At 46.4% G+C, this 20,348-nt stretch overlaps 1 protein-coding gene across 4 annotated transcripts in view; it reads left to right on the top strand.

The window, feature by feature from the left end:
• MACF1 (microtubule actin crosslinking factor 1) overlaps positions 1–20,348 on the top strand; it is a 320,564-nt gene that overhangs the window by 243,820 nt on the left and 56,396 nt on the right. Inside the window, exon 1 of one of the 4 annotated variants that reach the window (XM_055586321.1) lies at positions 7,362–13,238. The exons of the other annotated variants lie outside the window; for them this stretch is intronic. Coding sequence (XP_055442296.1) covers positions 8,787–13,238 — 4,452 coding nt within the window. The 5' untranslated portion in view covers positions 7,362–8,786. Of the gene's footprint in view, positions 1–7,361; positions 13,239–20,348 lie in introns of those variants that run through there. 4 annotated transcript variants of the gene reach the window in all.

The following is a 20,348-nucleotide window of genomic DNA, read 5'->3' as shown; positions in this document are numbered from 1 at the left end:
AATATGTATAACTAATTTAGCCTTTATCATTACTGCCTAATTTTGGCATTTATTGATTATATGCAATGTCCCAACCCTCATCTTAATGTATCCATTTTTGTGTCCCTCAAAGTAGTTAGCATGAGTATATGCATAGTTGGACACTAGTGAATATTTGACTAAATGAATGCTCTTTATTTCTCATAAGCCATGTGAGCTGTGGGATTCAAAATGCTATCTACTTTGCAACACTTGAGCTAAATCCTTGTGCGTTCTGAGAAATCCTCATCCTACCCTGGACTCCTCACCTTTCCATCTTACCTCCAGGCTCCCTTCCTTCTCTCCTACTTAGCATATGTTAAAGGAACATAATTTCATTTCAGTATTAGCCTAAATAAGCAAAATTTAAAAATTCGCTTCTTTGGATGGAACTGAAGAAAGCAGGTTCTGAAATGCCGTGTAGTTACCCTCTACTTTAGAGTCACTGTCATTTACAACGGCAGCAAGAAGAGTCTTTGTACTTCTGTCAGCTTAGTGAGGAAAACTGAAGATGAATTTGAGTCTGAAATTCTCAGCATGGAATTCTGGCTCTGTCATTTACTAGCTGAGTGACCTTGGGGGAAATTACTTAGTCTCTCTGTATAGTTATTTCTGCTATAAAACATGAGCAATGGTAACTCCTACCTTTAGGGCCTTTATAAAATTTAAATGAAGTGATGTAGATGAAAACACTAGGCAGATATTAAGTGCTCAATGATAATATCTTTTATTTTAAAAAGTTTATCCAAATACACACATTATAACATTATGAAATGTTTTTAATAAGTTATTCCCTTTTTGCCTACAGCTGATCATTCTCCAGAAGATTTGATCTAAGACCCAGCACCAAGTTAGATTAGCTCTTTTTCTTCTTGAAAAAAAGGAAATGATGAGGATAAACTAAATTAGTTTGCTGACAGCAGTGAAACAGGTAGATGGACAAAAGGCCTTCCTGAGCAGTTTCTCTGGGGAACACATGTGGGGCTCATTGCCAGCCCCAGACCAGCAGTACATAAACAGGTTTAGGTCATGACTCCCTAACACAGCTTTAAATATACTGTATGTACACATACATACACATACATGGTTATTAAATTCATTCATTCATTTCAGAATCCCACAGCCAGCAAGTTTCTCTGAGACCATTTTGACCTTGGCTTCTATGCTCTACACATCAGTATTATTTTCAAATCATTAACCAGAATTAACCAGAAGCCATTACCAGCTCAGTGACTTCCGCAGTCACTCAGAGTTACCAACAGATCAACTTAATGATCTGAGGGTCCTTGGCCTAATTAGCTTTAGCATAGACCATGTTATCTTCCTCTGTTACCATATAATAGCAACTACCAAGTCAGCATCTTTGATAGAGACACTTCTTAATTTTAATCAATCTTTAATTAAAACATTAAGGGAGAAAATATCAGCTTAATTTCAGAGGAAGCAGCTTAAAAACACAGATAAAATTAATTCCTATGCCAAGTATGTATGCCAAATCAAGATGTTCCTCAGAAAAGCTTTCAGCAACTACATCTTTCTAATATTTGGTTACATGTATCTGTAAGTTAAGGGAAGAATAAGATAAGAATTCAAAGAAATTGAACCTCTCTTAGGTCTTCTGCAGCTTGGATTCATTGCATTCATTCAAGTGAACCATTTACTATCTCTCTCATCTTGAGTTCACTCCCAGAGAAGAGCTCTGATTTAAGTCTAATTCTTTAAATTCAGCCTCAGTTGTTTGTTCATGATAAGAACTGCCTTAGTAACAAAATGAAAGACAGTTTTCAAAAATCTCTTAATTTTATATTACTTATTTTACATCCTTTTCTAATACTGGAGAGAAGATCCCTACAGCAAGATTCCTTAGAGATTCAGCCCAGGGACCTGTTTCCTAGAAATAGCTAAGCACCTTTGTGAAGTTGTTACTTTTTGAAAGTTGTGAAGTCATGCCATCCTGGATTTGGAAAGGCTACTCTCGGTATTAAGTGAAAGCCCACGTGGTCACTTTCTCAGGGAAGCCTCCCCTGCACCTCCAGGCCACACCAGGCCCCTTGACAGATGCCCTCAGAGCACTGTTTGCTTTTCCCTGAGTACTTACTGCAATTGAATTAAAGTGAATGTCTGTCTGTCTCTACAAGAATGTAGGCTCCTGAACACATCTTGCTCATCACTCTCCCTTAGTGTATGGCATGGATTACGGCACACAGTAGATCTCAATAAATATTTGTTGAACAAATGAAAAGAATCAAGGCTACGGCTTGTGGAATTACTCTTCTTAAGAGGACAGGAAGAGGAACCCAAAGACACCAAGGACTGGCTAGAAAGATAGCATCAGGGTAGCACCATGGCAATGGAAGCCAAAAGAAGAGACACAATAAAGGAGGGCCAACGCTTACTTTCTCACCACTGCTTCTCCTTGATCTGCTGCCGTCTGACCCAGCACCCATCACTGCCCTGCGAGCATTCTTGCAGAAGTTCTCAGTGACGTCCTAGTTGCCAAGCCCAGTGGCCTTGTCTTAATTAATGGTCTTCCTCCTTCCTTGTGCACCATTTAACATCGTATCTTCTTTCTCAAAACCCTCCTGTCCATTCACCTTCCTGACATTGAGCTCTCTCCATTTTCTTCTCTGGCTGCTCTTCTGCTTTCTGTTTCGATTTGTCTTTCTACTTCCCTTACCTGTGGCTCCTGAAATCCTGTCATCCGCCCTCTTCTCACCTCTCTCCACGCTCAGCCCTGGGATGGCCAATTCCTCACTGTCCTACAGAAGTTTTCTACCTCTGTTATCTCCACCCTGACCTTTGGTCTTTCTGGATACCTCCACATGGGTAGCCTTTGAGTACCTCACACTCAGTATGTGCTACACTGAATGTGTTAGCTCCTCCAGTAGTTCTTCCTGTCTGTTGCTGTTTGATAGTATGCTGTGCCCTCAGTCATCCAAAGAGGTTTATTATTTTTTAATATTTATTTATTTATTTGTTTGGTTATTATAACCAAATAAAATTTTTTTATTTATTATTAATTATTAATAAATATTTGTTTTTTATTTATTTGTGCCAGGTCTAAGTTGCAGCATGTGAGATTCTTTAGTTGTAGCATTTGAACTAGTTGCGACCTGCAGGATCTTGTTCCCTGACCAGGGATCGAACCCAGGCCCCCTGCATTGGAAACATGGCATCTTAGCCACTGGACCACTGGGGAGGTCCCGACAGCATTTTTATACATTTATTTTCCCCCTAACCCCTACCCTCTATCTGATCAGTTATGAAGTTCAAATAGTCTGCCTCTGCAATTAAGATTTGGATTTTTTGTAATGCAATAATTTATATCAAGTGGCAGTTGAGTGAGCAGACAGGCTCAGATTCTTAGAAATTTTCCACACACGACTCAGTCACTTGTACGAACCCGTGGTAAGTTAAAGAAGGAAGTCTTGAGCTTTCCAGGTAGTGCTAGTGATAAAGAACCCACTTGCCAGCAAAGTAGAGGTAAGAGTTGCAGGTTTGATCCCTGAGTCGAGAAGATCCCCTGGAGGAAGAAATGGCAACCCACTCCAGTATTCTTGCCTGGAGAATCCCATGGACAGAGGAGCCTGGCGGGCTACAGCCCATGGGTTGCAAAGAGTCGGACACAACTGAAGTGACTTAGCATGCACAAATAAAGCATAAATTCATGTTTGGCATTCAAGGGCCTTGGTGAACTGACCTGAGCTACTTACCATTCTGACCTTTCATTTTTCCCTTGCATCTATCCTATAACTTAAACCATGATAACTTTGAATTGGCCTCTTTAGGTTTCCAGCCTCTAGTCCTTCACTTAGAAATCCTTGTCTCTACCGTCTCTGCATCTCCAGATCCTGATGTGTAAATGTGATTCCCTCCATAAAGGCTTCCTGGAATCTCCTGCTTTCCTGCCTCCCACTGTCCTGTTGGGTCTTTTCTCACTTACAAAGCCCTGTGCTTTTGTCATCACCACTGTCATGGGGAGTGGCTAAAGAGGGATTAATATGGAAAGTCTACAAGCAGGAAAGGGCTATAGGGGTCATGAAAGTTCCTGAGAGTGTATGGAAAGCTTTCTCATGGGTTTAGAAATACACAAGAGCTCAAATAGCATCAAAATCCTTAGATTTAAAGCAAGCTTCACATCATGCTGCATTGCTTAACGAGCCACTCTGTAGCCATCTTTATGTAATAAAAAGATGGTAGTGACTGATGCCCAACAGGTTCAGACTAATACTGTGGAGTTTCCACTTGCTACTAAATAAATGCTTGTAAAATCTAGAGATCCCAAGATGAAAGGCGTTTTGTAGGTTTTAAATGTGCAAGATCCAACCAGTCTTCTGTCTCCTCCTCTAGTCAGCACTAATCCTCCAAGAGAGAGGTGGATGAAAAGGCATTATAGAATCTGAGGAAGTATGCCTCTAGGGTCTCCAGATTTTCCTTGGAGGCTGGTGGTTTAAGTCTGGAGCAGACAAAGGCAAAGTGCCAAGTCCAAAACTTGGAAAGGGAGCTGTGTTAGGGTGTGAGGCGACTCCACCTTTCTGTTTTAATTAGACAGCAGGAAGGGCCAAGATTGTTCTTTCTTCCAAGTTCACCAAAGGAAAATCTGACACCAATTCTGTTCTTAGGAATTTCGAAATAAATAGAGAATTCTTTGAACTCTGTAATCAACTAACTGGAAACTAATTTAAAATTTGGCATCAGCACATATATTTGTGTTATAGGAATGGGGGAAGCATCAAAGAGGTGCTCCCTATACTTCTCTTTTTAAAAGTTTACACACAGCATGTGAAATGAACAGATGCTTTTTTTGTTGGAGCTATCAGGGTAACAAGAGGTTGAAAGCTGTATCAGGTATTTATTTCAGTCACTGAGATGGCTATTGGCAGAGTTCCACATACCAAAACTAAGGAGAAACTCATGAACAGATTTAAAAAAAAAAAAAAAAGACATGGAGGAAAGAGACTTTGTGCCTTTTTTCTCTCAGCACAAACTGATGATTTAAAGAAAGGAGCAAAGCACTTTTTGCAGGGGAGGGGAGTAATTGGTCAACTTTATGTAATCTTTTCTAGAAGGCCATGTTTGAATTTTGGAGAGATTTCTTTGTAATAGTCTCTTAATATAGCCTCCTAATACACTAATCAGAGAGAATGTGACTTAAGCTGATAAGTAATTTGAATCTGAACTTCATAGTTGCTAAAATGCTCCCTTTACTTAGTTGACTGTAATATGGAGCATTGGTGAGAGTGGTGAGACTAAGGTAGATAGGTGTGGGGAAGGATTAAGAAAAGACTGAATTCATTGGCACCTGACTTAGTGAGCAAACAGGAAAGGAATTTCTGGCTATGAAGTTTGTGATTCCACATCAAGATCATTCTTTATAATAGAATAACCACCCATCCTTAGTCCAGAGCCAGAATTCCTCAGATTCTTCCAGCCAGAGGGCCCCTGGCACACTAAATAGTCTGTTATGATATCTGAACATGTAAGTATTCAGATACTGACGTGTATTTTGCCAGGGAGATTTGCTAGTGAAATTGATCTTGCCTTCCCTGGGTTTTTCCAGTTGTACTTAATAATTAAAGGAATATTAAAACCCAGATTCCCTGAAACGTTAAGTATCAGATACATAAGCTAATCAAGCCCTCCAATCACTCTGAATTAGAGTTAGAAGGGACCTTAAAATTCATCTTGAACAAACTGAAAGAGGAATTGTAAATCTCTTTCCCCAAATCTCTGCCAAGTGATTGCTTGAATTTCTGCTCAGACACCTCTGGGGTCAGGAAAGTCATCCCTTCAGGGGACGCCCTATTCTTCGAATAGCTGTGAGAAAGCTTTGTTGGTTTGAAATCTACCCTTGGATCATAGTGTGCCAGCTTAAGTAGACATCCAGAACAAGCTTCCTTCCTCCCACTTCCCAGCCCTTTAGATACTTGATGTTCATCATATTGCTTGGAAACCTTCCCTAGTTCAAACATTTTTGGTTCTTTCTGCTGTTTGTTCCTCAGAGGACAGTCTTGCAGTGTCGGACCTGGAGGAGTCAGCATTGTGGCGCAGCTCCTTTAACAGTTTTAGGACTAAAGAATATTCAAGTGAGAAAAGCTGTCAAGACACAATCTAGTCTGCCCACCCTCCCTTTCAGTTTACAGATGGATAGAGTCTTTTGAATTTGAGTGGGCAGAAATTGATCAGCAGCCTCTTTCGAAGTGAGAAATGAAGTGTAAGACATTTTGCCAGTGAAAGGTCTTTTAGTTGCTTAATTATGATCGCAGGCTTCAGCTGACACCTCCTTTTTGCCAAAGACCTCTCTGGCTCAAGTCAGCCTAAGGCTCAGCTCAGAGTTTCACTGCCAGATCTCCATACACCAGCTATTGGCTTCACTTACAGTTTGTATAGAGGGTGGAAATAACTTTTCCATAAGTTTTACCATCTGTATTGACCACATGGTCAGTTGAGAGATTCTAATAGACTTTTTTTCCTTCATAAAATCAGAAAATGACCATCACAAAGGAGCAGCATATTACACCCCTTCTGATATGCAGCTGCTCTGGTGGACGGGTTTCTGGGTTGCCCTTTGTACTTTTCTTTGTTTAACAGTCACCAGGCGTCTAGATGGCTTTTATAAAAGCCAAAAAGCTGTGGACGGGATTGTGGGCCATTTTTCTTTAGAATTTTCCATCTTGAGACTTGAAATACAGACCCCTGCTTTTCATTTGGCCCCGAGGAGCTCAGGTTTCCTTGGATGTGCCCAGCGGTGAAGGAGCCCAGGTTTTGGGGCTTGGGGCGCTGCTGCCAGCATCTCCCCCGCCACCCCCGCCGTCAGTTCCCTTCGCCTCAGTCATCAACACCATTCAGATCTGTGGGCAAAGAAATCCCGGCGAGGGAATGAACCGAGACCTGACGGACGTGAGGAACGGGAGAGGGAAGGTGTCTGGAGTTTATCCAATAACTTGGTCCGTATTGAAGTGCCAGGTTTAAGGCTGGAGTGTTCTTGGGCCCGGCAGGGGCGTGCTAAAGGTGACATTGGAGGGACTAGGGACACCCCTTTGGCGGCAGAGCCGGAGCGGGGAGTGATGCCGGCAGATGGGGCCCAGAATGGCCCTTGCCAGAGCCAGCTGGCTGCGGGGCGGCGGGGGCGCCCCTTCTGGGCTAGCTCGCCCTAGGGCTAGGAGCCCGGCGGGCTGGGACGCGGCGGGGGCGACAGGGGCCGGGCCAGCGGAGGGAGGGCGGGGCTTTCCTTTGTCAGGGGATTTGCGCTGCGCGGCCGAGACTGGCGCTGGTGCCGCTCCCAACCCCTCGCTCTCTCGGGGGGCGGGGCTCTCCCTCCGGCCCCGGGGGCGCGGTGGGCGTGGGCCCGCCAGCCGAGCGGCGGGCGCCGGGCTCCCTCGCCCCGAGCCGCGCAGAAGCTCCTCCCTCGGTGCCTCGGCCTCCAATCCCCTCGGTCGCCCCCTCCCTCCGGCTCGGCAGCTCCTCGCCCCGGCTCTGCCCCGCCCTCCTCCCCGAGCTCTCCGCGTCGCGCTCCCGGGTTTCCAGGGGGGCTGCCCGGGCGGGGCGGGGCAGCGCGGCGGCGCGGGGAAGGGGGAGGAGAGCCGCCCGCCAGCCGAGCACTTCCAGCGAGCGGCGGGCGAGCGGGCCGCGCGGCGCGAGGGAGGCGGGCTCGCCCCCGCCCGGCCCGAGCGGAGCCTTTTGTTCCCAGCCAGAAGTTTGCATGCCGGGACCGTGACAGCTGCGGGCAGGGAGGACGGCGGGGCCGCGGGGCCGGCGGCGGAGAATAGAGGCGGCTGCTTGACATGCAGCCCACGGCGTGGCGGCTGCGGACCGGGGACTGGCGGGGGAGGCGGCGCCCACAGCACGCGGGACTCAGCTGCCGGAGGCACCAACTAACTTCCTGAGCGCGGGACTAGAGGCCGGCGCGGCCGGGAGCCACCTGCCAGCCTGCGGTGAGGCGACCGTGGCCCTCGGGACGCGGGGAAGCGGGCGGCAGGGAGTGAGCCTTACCGACGGACCCTCGGCCTCCGTCGCAGCCCTCCGGCCCCTCGAAGGCCCGGCGCCGGGCTCCACTCGCCTTGTTTTGCGGCCGCGGCGGTGGGCTGTTCTGGGAGCCACAACAATGCCATGATGTTTTGGAGACAGGAAGCCCCAAGCTGGCCGCGAATGAAGGACTTCCTGTGTTTAAAGTTGCAGGAATATCCGCCGACCAGCCCAGTTCAAATACAAACACCCGAACTAGGGAGGACGAATGGCTAATTCAGACCAGCTGGACTCTCCAGGGCTGGAACCGAGGATAAAATGAAAGGAATTCTTAGGAGCTTGGGCCATACTTGAAGACCAGAGGGGCTGTGCCATTGTTATTAAAGGACGCAATCGATGTAAATCCTCTGCTTCCAACTCTGCTCGGGTGAGAAGTGAGTGGAACTAGATATTGAATAAGACTTGTCAATATCAGATGATTTTTTTTTTTAACTGACTGAATTAGAGCGGAGCTCTTTAAAAAAAAAAAAAGCCATAGAAGGAATAATTTTGTTGATTACGTTAAACCAATTATCTGTCTGCAACTATGAGGCTGCTAACCTGTGAGGAAAAAACTGTTTCTCTTAGAGCTTCTCCCAGAATAGTTTCAAAGTGCAACTTCCAGGCCTTTCTGGAGGGAAGATCCGATTGGGGGGTTCGCAATTATGAACATGTAAAAGGGTTTTTAACTTACGCAGAATGCATTTTGGGGGAACCTGTGATAAACTTTTAAAAGGTTGATGGTTCATCTTGATTGAAAAAGTATGGGTAAGCCACTCAGCAGGCCGGACTGTTTAAGGCAGAACCCCACCTGCCTGGGAAAGGGGGAGGAAGAGGATGGCTACATAGAGGATTGCTATGTTCCACAGCGATCTATATATGATACAATGAGGATAAATGAACAAATTGACCAGGGGTCAAAGCTTAATCAGACTTCAAAAAGCACCATGGAAAAGATAGAAGGAAGCACTATATCCAGCAACGGTACGTTAGGAGCAGCCGCTAATGTTTTTGAATCCAGAGCACCAGAAGGCAAAAAGTTGGACGAGAGAATAATATTTGACGCACTAAAGCTAAGCAGTGATGTGCAGAAGTCAGCACCTGTGCCACCCAGAAGGCGGCCAAATGCAGAACGCAAGGACAACATTAACAGGAGATCTTGGAAGTCCTTCATGCCACCCAATTTCCCAGAATTCGCCGAAAGGATGGAAGCTTCTCTCAGTGAAGTTTCCGAAGCCGGTGTTTCAAATCCTTCCTTGCAAGAGAAGAAGGAGTCCAGTTCTGCATTAACAGAAAGTTCTGGTCACGTGGACCACAAGGAACCTCAGTCAGAGTCAGTAACTCTGGAACATGTGTCCAGATCCATAGGTATTCCAGAAATGCAGGATGTAAAAAACTTAGGTGGAAACAGCCAAGACTTCAGATTGCAACAGCGCAGTGAGAGCTCTTCCCATGAATTCCAGCCTTTAGAGTCAGAAGCTGCAGCAGCAAGTGGTAACACAGATGTAATGCAGGAACACAGATTCCCAAGTGCAACCTGGCCCAGAGCCATGAAAAGTTTGGCTAAGGGAGGCTTCAGCGAGAAGCAGCACCCCCTGGGGGACACAGCTTGCACTGTAGAATTGCCACCTCTCTCCCCTTGCCTGAGTGAAGAGCTGTTGGATTCAGAGTTGCATATTCTCATAACCCCCAGCCTCAGGGAGAAAACAGAGTCTGAGCTAAAGTTTGAGGAGGATGAGCGATGGATCATGATGGAGGCTGCAGAGGAATGGGAGGAAGAGAAACTTTCAGAGAGTGGAAAGACTTTTCTAACAGCAGATGAGGAGAACAGCCTGGTAGATATCTTTGAAGAAGGAGAGCAAGCAGATACTGCAGCAGTGGTGGAGGATGGAGTCAGCTGCTCCACCACTGTCTTGGGAGCTTTTGAGCACCTAGCTCTTGGTCAGATCCGTTGCTCTGATGACCCGCAGCCTGCTCAGAACTGTCTGGCTTCTGTTCTCGAGGCCGCATCTTTGGATTACAACTGTGTTCTAACAGGTGAGAGCGCCGTAGAAGAACTGAGAAACAGGACTGCTCTGGGGCTGGAGGGTCTTGTTTCAGATTTAGAATGCACTGTTGGTCCTGCCAACTCAGAGCAGCTCTCTGACACAGACTCAGTGCAGATGTTTCTTGAACTTGAAAAGGAGTGTTTATCTGAAGAAGGAGTGACTCCGCTAGTTGAGCTGGAGAATCAAGCCTCTTCTGAAGCGCTGGCCCCATCCCAGGACGCAGAACATTCACTTGTAATCAGTCCTTTTTCAGGGGCTGCCTTAGAAAAGGAGCACGTAGGCCTTTTAAAGGTAAGGACCGAGGACTGTGGTCCTGGGTTGGACAGTGACTCTTTCAATGCCCTGGATTCTTCTCAGGTGCCTAATACTGTGGAATTTACTGCCTACTCTGATTCCATGGGGGACACTTCCACTGTTAGTGAGGAGGAGGGTAAAAAAGTGCCTTTTAGCCCCGACACTGCTGGGGAATTTAACCTTAGACCCCTGACTGATCTGGAGTCCCCGGGAGGATGGTCCAACTCTGATCACAGGGCTTCTCCTGAAGAAAATGTACCAGACTCTGAAGCCAAGCTGGCCAAAGAACACAGCAGTTTGTCCCAGGTGGACGGTCATGAAGTTGAGGGGAATGCTGAGGAGTGTGTGGAGAGAGCCCCCTTCGGTTCTGCTGTTAGCCATAAACTCACAGATGTTACTAAAGGATCTGAAGGAGAGGCGTTGCCAGACGATTCACATTTACCAACAGATGAGATTCATTGGGAAGGTGAGAAAGGAGCTATTAATGAAGGAAATAACCGTCTGACTTCCTTGGGAGATGTGGACCCTTGTGAATTGTTGTCCATGGAAGGAGCTTGTGACGAAGGTGGTGAAGCACAGGCACTGGGCTGTGAAGCCAGGCTGGAGCACCGAGCCTCAGCACATCTTCCTGGCACACTCCCAGAGCGAGTCTCCCAGAATCTCCAGAGGAAGTCCCCGGAGTCAGAGTTCCTGAGTGCGCACCTGCCAGTTGGACGACTGAGGCACAGCAGAGATGGAGTGGAGACCGCGAATGGGACCAAGCCCAAGCTGAATGTGGCCTCATTGGAGGAAGGAGAAGCAGAAATGAGAGATTCCAATTCATTGCTAAATACCTTTCTGGAGGAACAAGTTACCAAGGCTAGGAACACGGAAGCAGTTTTGGAGGACTGGGCATCCATCCCACAGAAGCCTGACGCAGCTGCTGCAGCGCCCACTGTGGAAGATGCCCTACATGCTGCAGTGCCTGTCCCAGAGGGAACTGCGATAGCCGCTGTCACGGTGCCCTTCCCAGAGGAGCATGTCCCAGTTGTTTCCGTGGCCACCGAAGAGGCACATGTCCCAGCTGCTTCAATTTTTACCCTAGAAAAGGATGGCCCTCTCTGTGCAGTATCAGCCACAGAGAGGGCTGCTGCCCCAGCTGCTGCAGTGCCCGCCTCTGAGGGGACTGCTCCAGCTGCTGCAGTGCCCACCACAGAGGATGGTACCCCGGAGGAGCCTGTCACCCCCGCTGGTGCAGTGTCCACCCCAGAGGAGCCTGCAGTCTCAGCTGGAGCAGAGTCCACCCCAGGGGAGCCTGATACCCCAACTGTTAGAATGCTTACCCCAGAGGAGCCTGCAGCCCCAGCTGGTGCAGTGCCCACCCCAGAGCAGTCTGTCACCCCAGCTGATGTAGTGCCCACCCCAGAGGAGCCTGCAGCCCCAGCTGGTGCAGTGCCTACCCCAGAGGAGCCTGCAGCCCCAGCTGGTGCAGTGCCCACCCCAGAGGAGCCTGCAGCCCCAGCTGGTGCAGTGCCCACCCCAGAGCAGTCTGTCACCCCAGCTGATGTAGTGCCCACCCCAGAGGAGCCTGCAGCCCCAGCTGGTGCAGTGCCCACCCCAGAGGAGCCTGCAGCCCCAGCTGGTGCAGTGCCTACCCCAGAGGAGCCTGCAGCCCCAGCTGGTGCAGTGCCCACCCCAGAGGAGCCTGCAGCCCCAGCTGGTGCAGTGCCCACCCCAGAGCAGTCTGTCACCCCAGCTGATATAGTGCCCACCCCAGAGGAGCCTGCAGCCCCAGCTGGTGCAGTGCCCACCCCAGAGGAGCCTGCAGCCCCAGCTGCTGCAGTGCCCACCCCAGAGCAGTCTGCCACCCCAGCTGGTGCAGTGCCCACCCCAGAGGAGCCTGCAGCCCCAGCTGCTGCAGTGCCCACCCCAGAGCAGTCTGCCGCCCCAGCTGATGCAGTGCCCACCCCAGGGGAGCCTGCAGCCCCAGCTGCTGCAGTGCCCACCCCAGAGCAGTCTGCCGCCCCAGCTGATGCAGTGCCCACCCCAGAGGAGCCTGCAGCCCCAGCTTGTGCAGTGCCCACCCCTGAGGAGCCTGCAGCCCCAGCTTGTGCAGTGCCCACCCCAGAGGAGCCTGCTGCCTCAGCTGATCCAGTGCCCACCCCAGAGCAGTCTGCCACCCCAGCTTGTGCAGTGCCCACCCCTGAGGAGCCTGCAGCCCCAGCTTGTGCAGTGCCCACCCCTGAGGAGCCTGCAGCCCCAGCTTGTGCAGTGCCCACCCCAGAGCAGTCTGCCACCCCAGCCGGTGCAGTGTCCACCCCAGAGGAGCCTGCAGCCCCAGCTGGTGCAGTGCCCACCCCAGAGGAACCTGCTGCCTCAACTGGTTCAGTGCCTACCCCAGAGGAGCCTGCAGCCCCAGCTGGTGTGGTGCCCACCCCAGAGGAACCTGCTGCCTCAACTGGTGCAGTGCCTACCCCAGAGGAGCCTGCAGCCCCAGCTGGTGCAGTGCCCACCTCAGAGCAGTCTGCCGCCCCAGCTGGTGCAGTGCCCACCCCAGAGGAGCTTGCAGCCGCAGCTGCCGTACTGTCTGCTCCAGAGGAGTGTGATACCCCAACTGTTAAAGTGTTCACCCCAGAGGAGCCTCCTGCTGCAGCTGCTGCAGTGCCAGCGGTGGAGGAAGTATTCCCTGTTGGTATGCCCTTCCTGGGAGATACTTCCCATGCTGATTCAGTGCCTGTCTCAGAAGGAACTCCTATTCTAGAAGAGGCTTCCCTTGCTGGATTGCCAATCCAGGAGGAGCTTGATTCCCCAGTGTTTGGAGTAAAAGAGGTGACTGGCACAGTGCTGCATGGGAAAGTGCCTCTGGCTGCAATTGATGGATTAAATTCAAATGAGGTAATTGTTGCTCATTTTGTTAGGGCAGGATGTGGAGAGTAAAGTGAGATTTGCAAGTTCTGTGACTTGGTGGTGATTAGAAAGGGAACAGATAATTCTTTGGTTCTCTTAGGAATGCCTGAGTTTTTCTGGCCTTTTTTGGTCTTTTTATTGAATTTATGGGGGAAATGTGTCTTTCACCTGCTTAAAAACTTTATAATTCAAACTTTTTCTAATTGGGATATAAGCAAAGCTCAAGGAAAACAGGAATGTGAACAGTTTTGCCTTTAGTTTTTGAAAAGATTATTAGCAGGAAACGGTGATTCTTTTGAAATTTACAGTAAGCATGTTCTTTCCTAAATCAAGAGGCTGCTCATTCATTGGTGATGTTAGCAGTCAGGTAGAAGCTAGGGTATATGCACTTTGGATTGAGACCTGGGATACTTTTTAACCACTCTGAGACAGTTAAATTTCCTGAGGTGCCAGTTGCCTCATTTGTTAAGGCAGAAGAACCCTGTGAGGGTTGTGAGGATAAAATGAGATCATCCATTCAAAGCACCAAACACGGAAGATTCGAGTCACTGTCAATATGCTTCCCCTTTCCCTTTCAAACAGATAATGTTGGTTAACGGAAAGAATTCACCAAAGCAGGTTGGGTGAAAGCCATGTATGGATGTGTGAATAACAGTTTTTAAATACAAATGTGTATTTTTAAAGCCTGAAAAAGGCACAGTAATGATTATGAAGAAGGTATTTTAGTAATCTTGTCAGTCTTTGTGTTCGGAAACAAGTCACTTTTCTTTTCGAACCTCTTGTTTCTTAATCTGTGAAATGAGGAAATTGGGCTAATATCCTCCTGGGTCTCATAGCTCCAAGATTTTGAAATCCTCACGTTAGAGAACGTAATGTGTCGTGAACCCTGTTCCCGAGATTCCTATTCTTATAGCGTTTCATAATCAAAGGATTCCAAGAGTAGCAGCTCTCTGCACTTTCCTGTCCTGGTGTCGTTTGGTCACTGATAAGGAGGGAAGGGAAGGAAAGTTATGACCAACCTAGACAGCAGATTCAAAAGCAGAGATTATTTTGCCAACAAAGGTCTGTCTAGTCAAGGCTATGGTTTTTCCAGTGATCATGTATGGATGTGAGAGTTGGACTGTGAAGAAAGCTGAGCGCCGAAGAATTGATGCTTTTGAACTATGGTGCTGGAGAAGACTCTTGCAAGTCCCTTGGACTGCCAGGAGATCCAACCAGTCCATCCTAAAGGAGACCAGTCCTGGGTGTTCATTGGAAGGACTGATGCTGAGGCTGAAACTCCAATACTTTGGCCACCTCATGCAAAGAGTTGACTCATTGGAAAAGACCCTGATGCTGGGAGGGATTGGGGGCAGGAGGAGAAGGGGACGACAGAGGATGAGATGGCCGGATGACATCACCAACTCGATGCATATGAGTTTGGGTGAACTCTGGGAGTTGGTGATGGACAGGGAGGCCTGGTATGCTGTGATTCATGGGATTGCAAGGAGTCAGACATGACTGAGTGACTGAACTGAACTGAAGGAGGGAAGGAGTTAGAAGTTTAATCAAATACAGTCAGTGGTACCTGAGTGCAAACATGGTTTTAATTTTGCACCATCTCCAGGACCCAACAGTGCCTTCCCTGTAGTATGTATTCTTGTTGACTGAGTGGATGAATGTTAATCTCCTGACTATCCATAGATGCTGCAAGAAAGTTGGGTTCACCTCCATTGCAGAACCTTTCAGGGAAGCCTTAGTCAGCTAGGACCAATTAAACATGCAGCTGCCAGCAAGGAAAGATCATTTTGATTGCAGGCTAGAAGCTGTCTACTTTGCCACAGGTTTTCCACTTAGCTGTGTGGTGGTGGTGTCACGTGGACTTCACAATTATTTTGTAATGGAGCACCCCATCAAATTAGAGTGCATCACCTTTCAGATTGATTGATTTGATCCACTTTTCTCACTTTTACTGAATTTGGTATTGATACCAAGAACCCAGCATCCTATGCAAAGTCACCAGCATTCTTGGTTACACAGACTATTTCTAGTATAAAGCCTGCAGCAATAGTCGATGAAATACAGGGATTTCATTATAAAGAGCCAGTCAAATCTGCATAAAGGAAAAATATTCAGAGAAACTCTTAAGTCAGTCTCTGGGATCTCTGGTAGTCTGGCAGCTACAGGAGGTAGTCATTTTATGAACTATCGGCTGATATAAATGACAGGAGAAACAAATAATAACCCACCTCCAAAATCTGTGATTTAGAATGAATTGCTTTAGATCCTCTTCGTGTGTATGTATAATGTTCACATGTGTACATGGTTAAAATAGATAGAACCGTTCTAATCACAATCACAAGGTTTGGTAGAAGAAAGAAAAGCCAGAACTTGTTTGCTATTTCCATAGTGGGATCCTATGTCCACTAAGAGCAATCTGTGGTTCTTTAAGCCTTCTTCTCATGTGTAGACTTCCTTAGACTTATTTCCAGTCACTGGTTCAATGAAGAAAACAACCATTTGTATAAAATAGTGGTCCTATAAAATTAAGAATTTGCCAAGGAAGTTTTTAAGCAAAAATTGGGGAGCCTCACAATTTCAACACTTGAATCCTCAGCCAATCAACAGAACTTTTATGGATTTATTTGCTTTGTCTAACACTGTTTCTCTACAAGGATTCATCCATTTACTGGATAACTACTGATCATGTACCCAGTACTGGAGCTTTTGCAGTAAATAGAGTTGCCATGGTCCCTGCCCTTGTGGAACTTACAGTGTAGCAGGGGAGGCAGCATGTGTGTTAAGTTGCTACAGTCCTGTCTGACTGTTTGCAACCCTGTGGACTGTAGCCCATCAGGCTCCTCTGTCCATGGGATTCTCCAGGCAAGAATACTAGAGTGGGTTGCTGTGCCCTCCTCCAAGGAATCTTCCAGACCCAGGGATCAAACCAGCATCTCCTTCATTGCAGGCAGATTCTCTGCCGTTGAGCCACTGGGGAAGCCCAGGGGAGGCAGAAATTAAGCAAAAATGATACAAATATATGGTTATAAATAGTGGCAAATGCTTTGAATAAAAAATAAAAGTTATGATAAGAAACAATAGGGGTATTTAATTTCAGTTGTGTCAAGGAAACAGTTTTAAAACTATAACCTGAAGGATAAATAGAAGTTACTTAGTCAAAGAGCATTCTAGACAAAGGAAATGGAAACTGGAAAGAGCTTGGCATGTTAAAACTAAAAGAGAGCCAAGTGACCAGACCACAGTAAGCAGGGTTTCCAGAAGAGTGTCTTGCAGTGAACCTGGAAAGGTAGAAAGGGACCAAATGATACAGGGGCTGAGAAAGAAAGCCTCAAGGATCTCTACCTTAAAAGCCATAGGCAAGTATTGAAAGATTTAAGTAGGGGAGTGAAATTATTTTGTTTACATTTTTTAAGAATGACTCAATGGCACCCCACTCCAGTACTCTTGCCTGGAAAATCCCATGGACCGAGGAGCCTGGTGGGCTGCAGTCCATGGGGTCGCCTGGGGTCGGACACGACTGAGCGACTTCACTTTCACTTTTCACTTTCATGCATTGGAGAAGGAAATGGCAACCCACTCCAGTGTTCTTGCCTGGAGAATCCCAGGGGCAGGGGAGCCTGGTGGGCTGCCATTTGTGGGGTCGCACAGAGTCGGACACAACTGAAGTGACTTAGCAGCAGCAGCAGCAGCAGCTTAAAGATAGAGAAAGCTGGTTCACATTGACAAAAAACATTTTCAACATTATTTGGGTTTATAAATCTCAGATTTCTTTTGTTTTATATTTTGATAGTTTGTATTATAATTGACATGGAATTCAGAAAACACAGGATGGTTTGCAACTTTAAAAATCACACTGGCTACTATGTTTAGGATGGATTGTAGGGGATCAAGGACAAAGTAGAGAGGCCTGCCCAATTACTACAATTGTCTGGGTGGCTTGGGTGGGGAGTCGGTGGATTTGAAGACAGTTGGATGGATCTGAGACACAGTTTAGGGGCAGAATCAGTAAGACCTGATAATGGCTTTCATGTTGGGGTGTAGTGAGGGGATGTTATCAAGGATGGCTTCTAGATTCTGATTTGCATCATTGAGTGGATGGGTGTTGGAGGGTGAAGGAAACAAAAAGTACCCATTGAACTGAGAAGGCATTTTGAGACCAAAAAAGAAGGCAGGCAGCTCCATATAATCAATGGATCAGTTTATTATAGAGTAACTTACTCTCAGGCTTCCCTGGTGTCTCAGCAGTTAAGAATCCGCCTGCCAAAGCAGGAAATGTGGGTCGGGAAGATCCCCTCAAGAAAGAAATGACTGCCCATTCCAGTATTCTTGCCTGGAAAATCCCATAGACAGAGTAGCCTGGTGGGCTACAGTGTGCATTGGGTCACAAGAGTCAGACACAATTGAGCAACCAAACAACAACTTACTCTCAGGGTAGCATCAGGGAGACTACAACCCAGATGCATTTGCAGCTGCACTCTGCACCATCGTGGGGGCAACTGGGACAGTTCTGCAGTTAACCTAGAGGGTGGGGGTCGGTGCTTGGGAAAAGGACTTGTATTCCTAAGGCAAGATTTATGAATGGGTTCTGCGCTATGGGCACTAGGAGTGTACATCAGCAAAGGTTTTCATTGTTTGGGGACTAACAGAGCATAGGGGCTACCTGGTCCTGATGATTATTAAACAGTATCTATTATCTACAAAGCCCTTGACAACGGAGAAGTGATTTACTGTACACTACAGTCCTGGGTGGGGTCAGCAGAAGGACAGGAGAAACTCTTAAGGGCCCAAGATGGTGTCAGTCAGGCTCACGTCGACAACGGAGAAGTGATTTACTGTACACTACAGTCCTGGGTGGGGTCAGCAGAAGGACAGGAGAAACTCTTAAGGGCCCAAGATGGTGTCAGTCAGGCTCACGTCATACAGTGGGGGCAGTAGCGAATTGCTCAGGGAAGAGTAGCGTTGGGGGAGAGGAAATTAGCAGGTATACTATTCAACTTTGGAATGGTGTATGGCAATATTAAGGAAAATAGTTGGATATTTAGATTTGAAATTCATAATATATATATAATTTTTAGAGTAATAAGCATTTATTATGGTAAGGAATGCATAGGAATGGGTAGAATTGCCTTTAGGGGAGTGTAGATTGAGAAAAGGGCTCAGGACTGGCATCCTACCCTTATCTCTGCCCCTCTAAGGCTAACATTTGGAGATCTAGAAGAGAAAGAGGAAGTGCACGAAGGATATCAAAAAAGGATCAGTCAGGATGAAAGCTGGGAGAATGCGGTATTACTATAGATAAAAGTGTTTTAAGAAGTTCTTTGGGAAATTCTGTTTTATGGCCCTGTTGCATCTTACAGCCATGCAATAATTTTTACTAGTGTTCTGCTCTGGGAAACGTCTGCCAGCACTGGTTAGTGAGTAACACGGCACAGTCTATGCGCCACAAAATACTAAGGAGCAGGAATTGTATCTAAAAGCGCAAGTTTTGCGCAACAGCTTTATTTGGGAATTAAGAGAAAGCAAGTGTTTGCAGATTTATTTTCTTTAACATTCTGTTCACTTGTGTTCACTATAAATATTTAAAGAGTACTAGTATATAGAGGAATTTTCATATATTTTTAAACTTCTGGGGAAAAAAGACAAATACCCATTCCCTGTCAATCCATAGAGTGGACATGGGAACTGAAGAAATCTCAAATACGTTATGTGAAATGTTCACGAGCAAAGTAAATCCAAATTTTAAGAATTGGCTCTATTATATGGAAGAGATTGTCAAGCTACTTAAATTATGTTTTTACTTTTCTGTATGATTTACATTGATACTAGTAGAGCTTCTTGCCACGATGGAGGTATTCTCTGTTGCCTGGTACATTAGACCCTTAGCCACACATGGCCTCTGACCCCTTGACCCCATGAAATGAGGCTATTGGGGTGGAGGAACTGAATTTCTAGTTAAATAGCCACATGTAACTGTTGGCTGCCATATTGGACTACACAGGAAAAATTACATATCGGTCACAGCATGAGACAGGACTTGATGGCTGGGTAAATGGGGACTCTTCGGTGTGGACTGGACACCTTCCCTCTGTACTTGAGGCATTTCTGCTCCCTTCACCTTTCCAGCCCCTCCCACAGCCATGTTGCTGTTGTTTTTTCCCCTCTGCTCTGATTTTTCTTCAGTGAAAGCACGTTTAATGCAAAGTAGAATCATAGCACTTGCTTTCTCTAGGAACCATGTTATTGGAGTAACAGTCATTTTTAGCTGAACTGCTGGGTAGTGTTGCCTAACAAAATATGGTGTAATCAAATTATAGTATAAAATGAAGCCCACTGGTAATTACCTTTATAACCTTACTTTTTCGGTGTTCCCTGGGGCCTTTCCTCCTTGTGACTCACTTGTTCAGCCACAGGCCATTCTTTCTAGAATCAGTTTCCTAATCCTAGTGTCATCTGTGGTCTCACATAGACCAAAATTAGTCTTACCCAAACTTACAATTTTCTTTTGCATTTATTTTTGTTCTCTTGCATTCTTCAGCTTTCATTGATTCACCTGTCTCCCTGCGTTTGAAGGAACTTTATGTGGAAGAAAAATGAATGGAAATAAATCCAGACTAGTGAAATGTGGCTGATTTTATCCTCTGACAATTGAGAGAAATCTGATCTTAGGGACAAATATTTATTTCATTTTTTTCCTTAATACCATTGGAGTGGTAGAAGTACTGTTCTGTTTCCTTTTATAAATTTCTAAGTAATAATGGACCTTGACTGCATTGGAAAGAAACACACATTGCTTGTTACACTTGTTTACAGTTATAAAATTCCATTGTTTCATGGTAAACATGGATGTATAGTATCATTGTTTTTAAAATATTTTATGTATATCTGAGTCTTGCTTAAAATATGTCTGAAGTTGTTAAGGACATCTCCCTATAATACTGGCCCACTTCCCTTTGTAATCAGAGGAATACTATTTCAAGATTATTGGCTGTTTGTGGTCTGTGGCCTTGGAACAGAATGGAATTAAATGGCCACAGGGGTATTAAGCTGTGAGGTTGGGATTCTTCACACCATTAATGTGTTTTGGTTAATTATTAGTCC

Source organism: Bubalus kerabau, chromosome 6 (assembly GCF_029407905.1).
Source record: "Bubalus kerabau isolate K-KA32 ecotype Philippines breed swamp buffalo chromosome 6, PCC_UOA_SB_1v2, whole genome shotgun sequence".
Classification (NCBI taxonomy): Eukaryota; Metazoa; Chordata; class Mammalia; order Artiodactyla; family Bovidae; genus Bubalus; species Bubalus kerabau.
The sequence above is the reverse complement of the archived record's forward strand: the minus strand, read 5'-3'. Positions and strand labels throughout refer to the sequence as shown.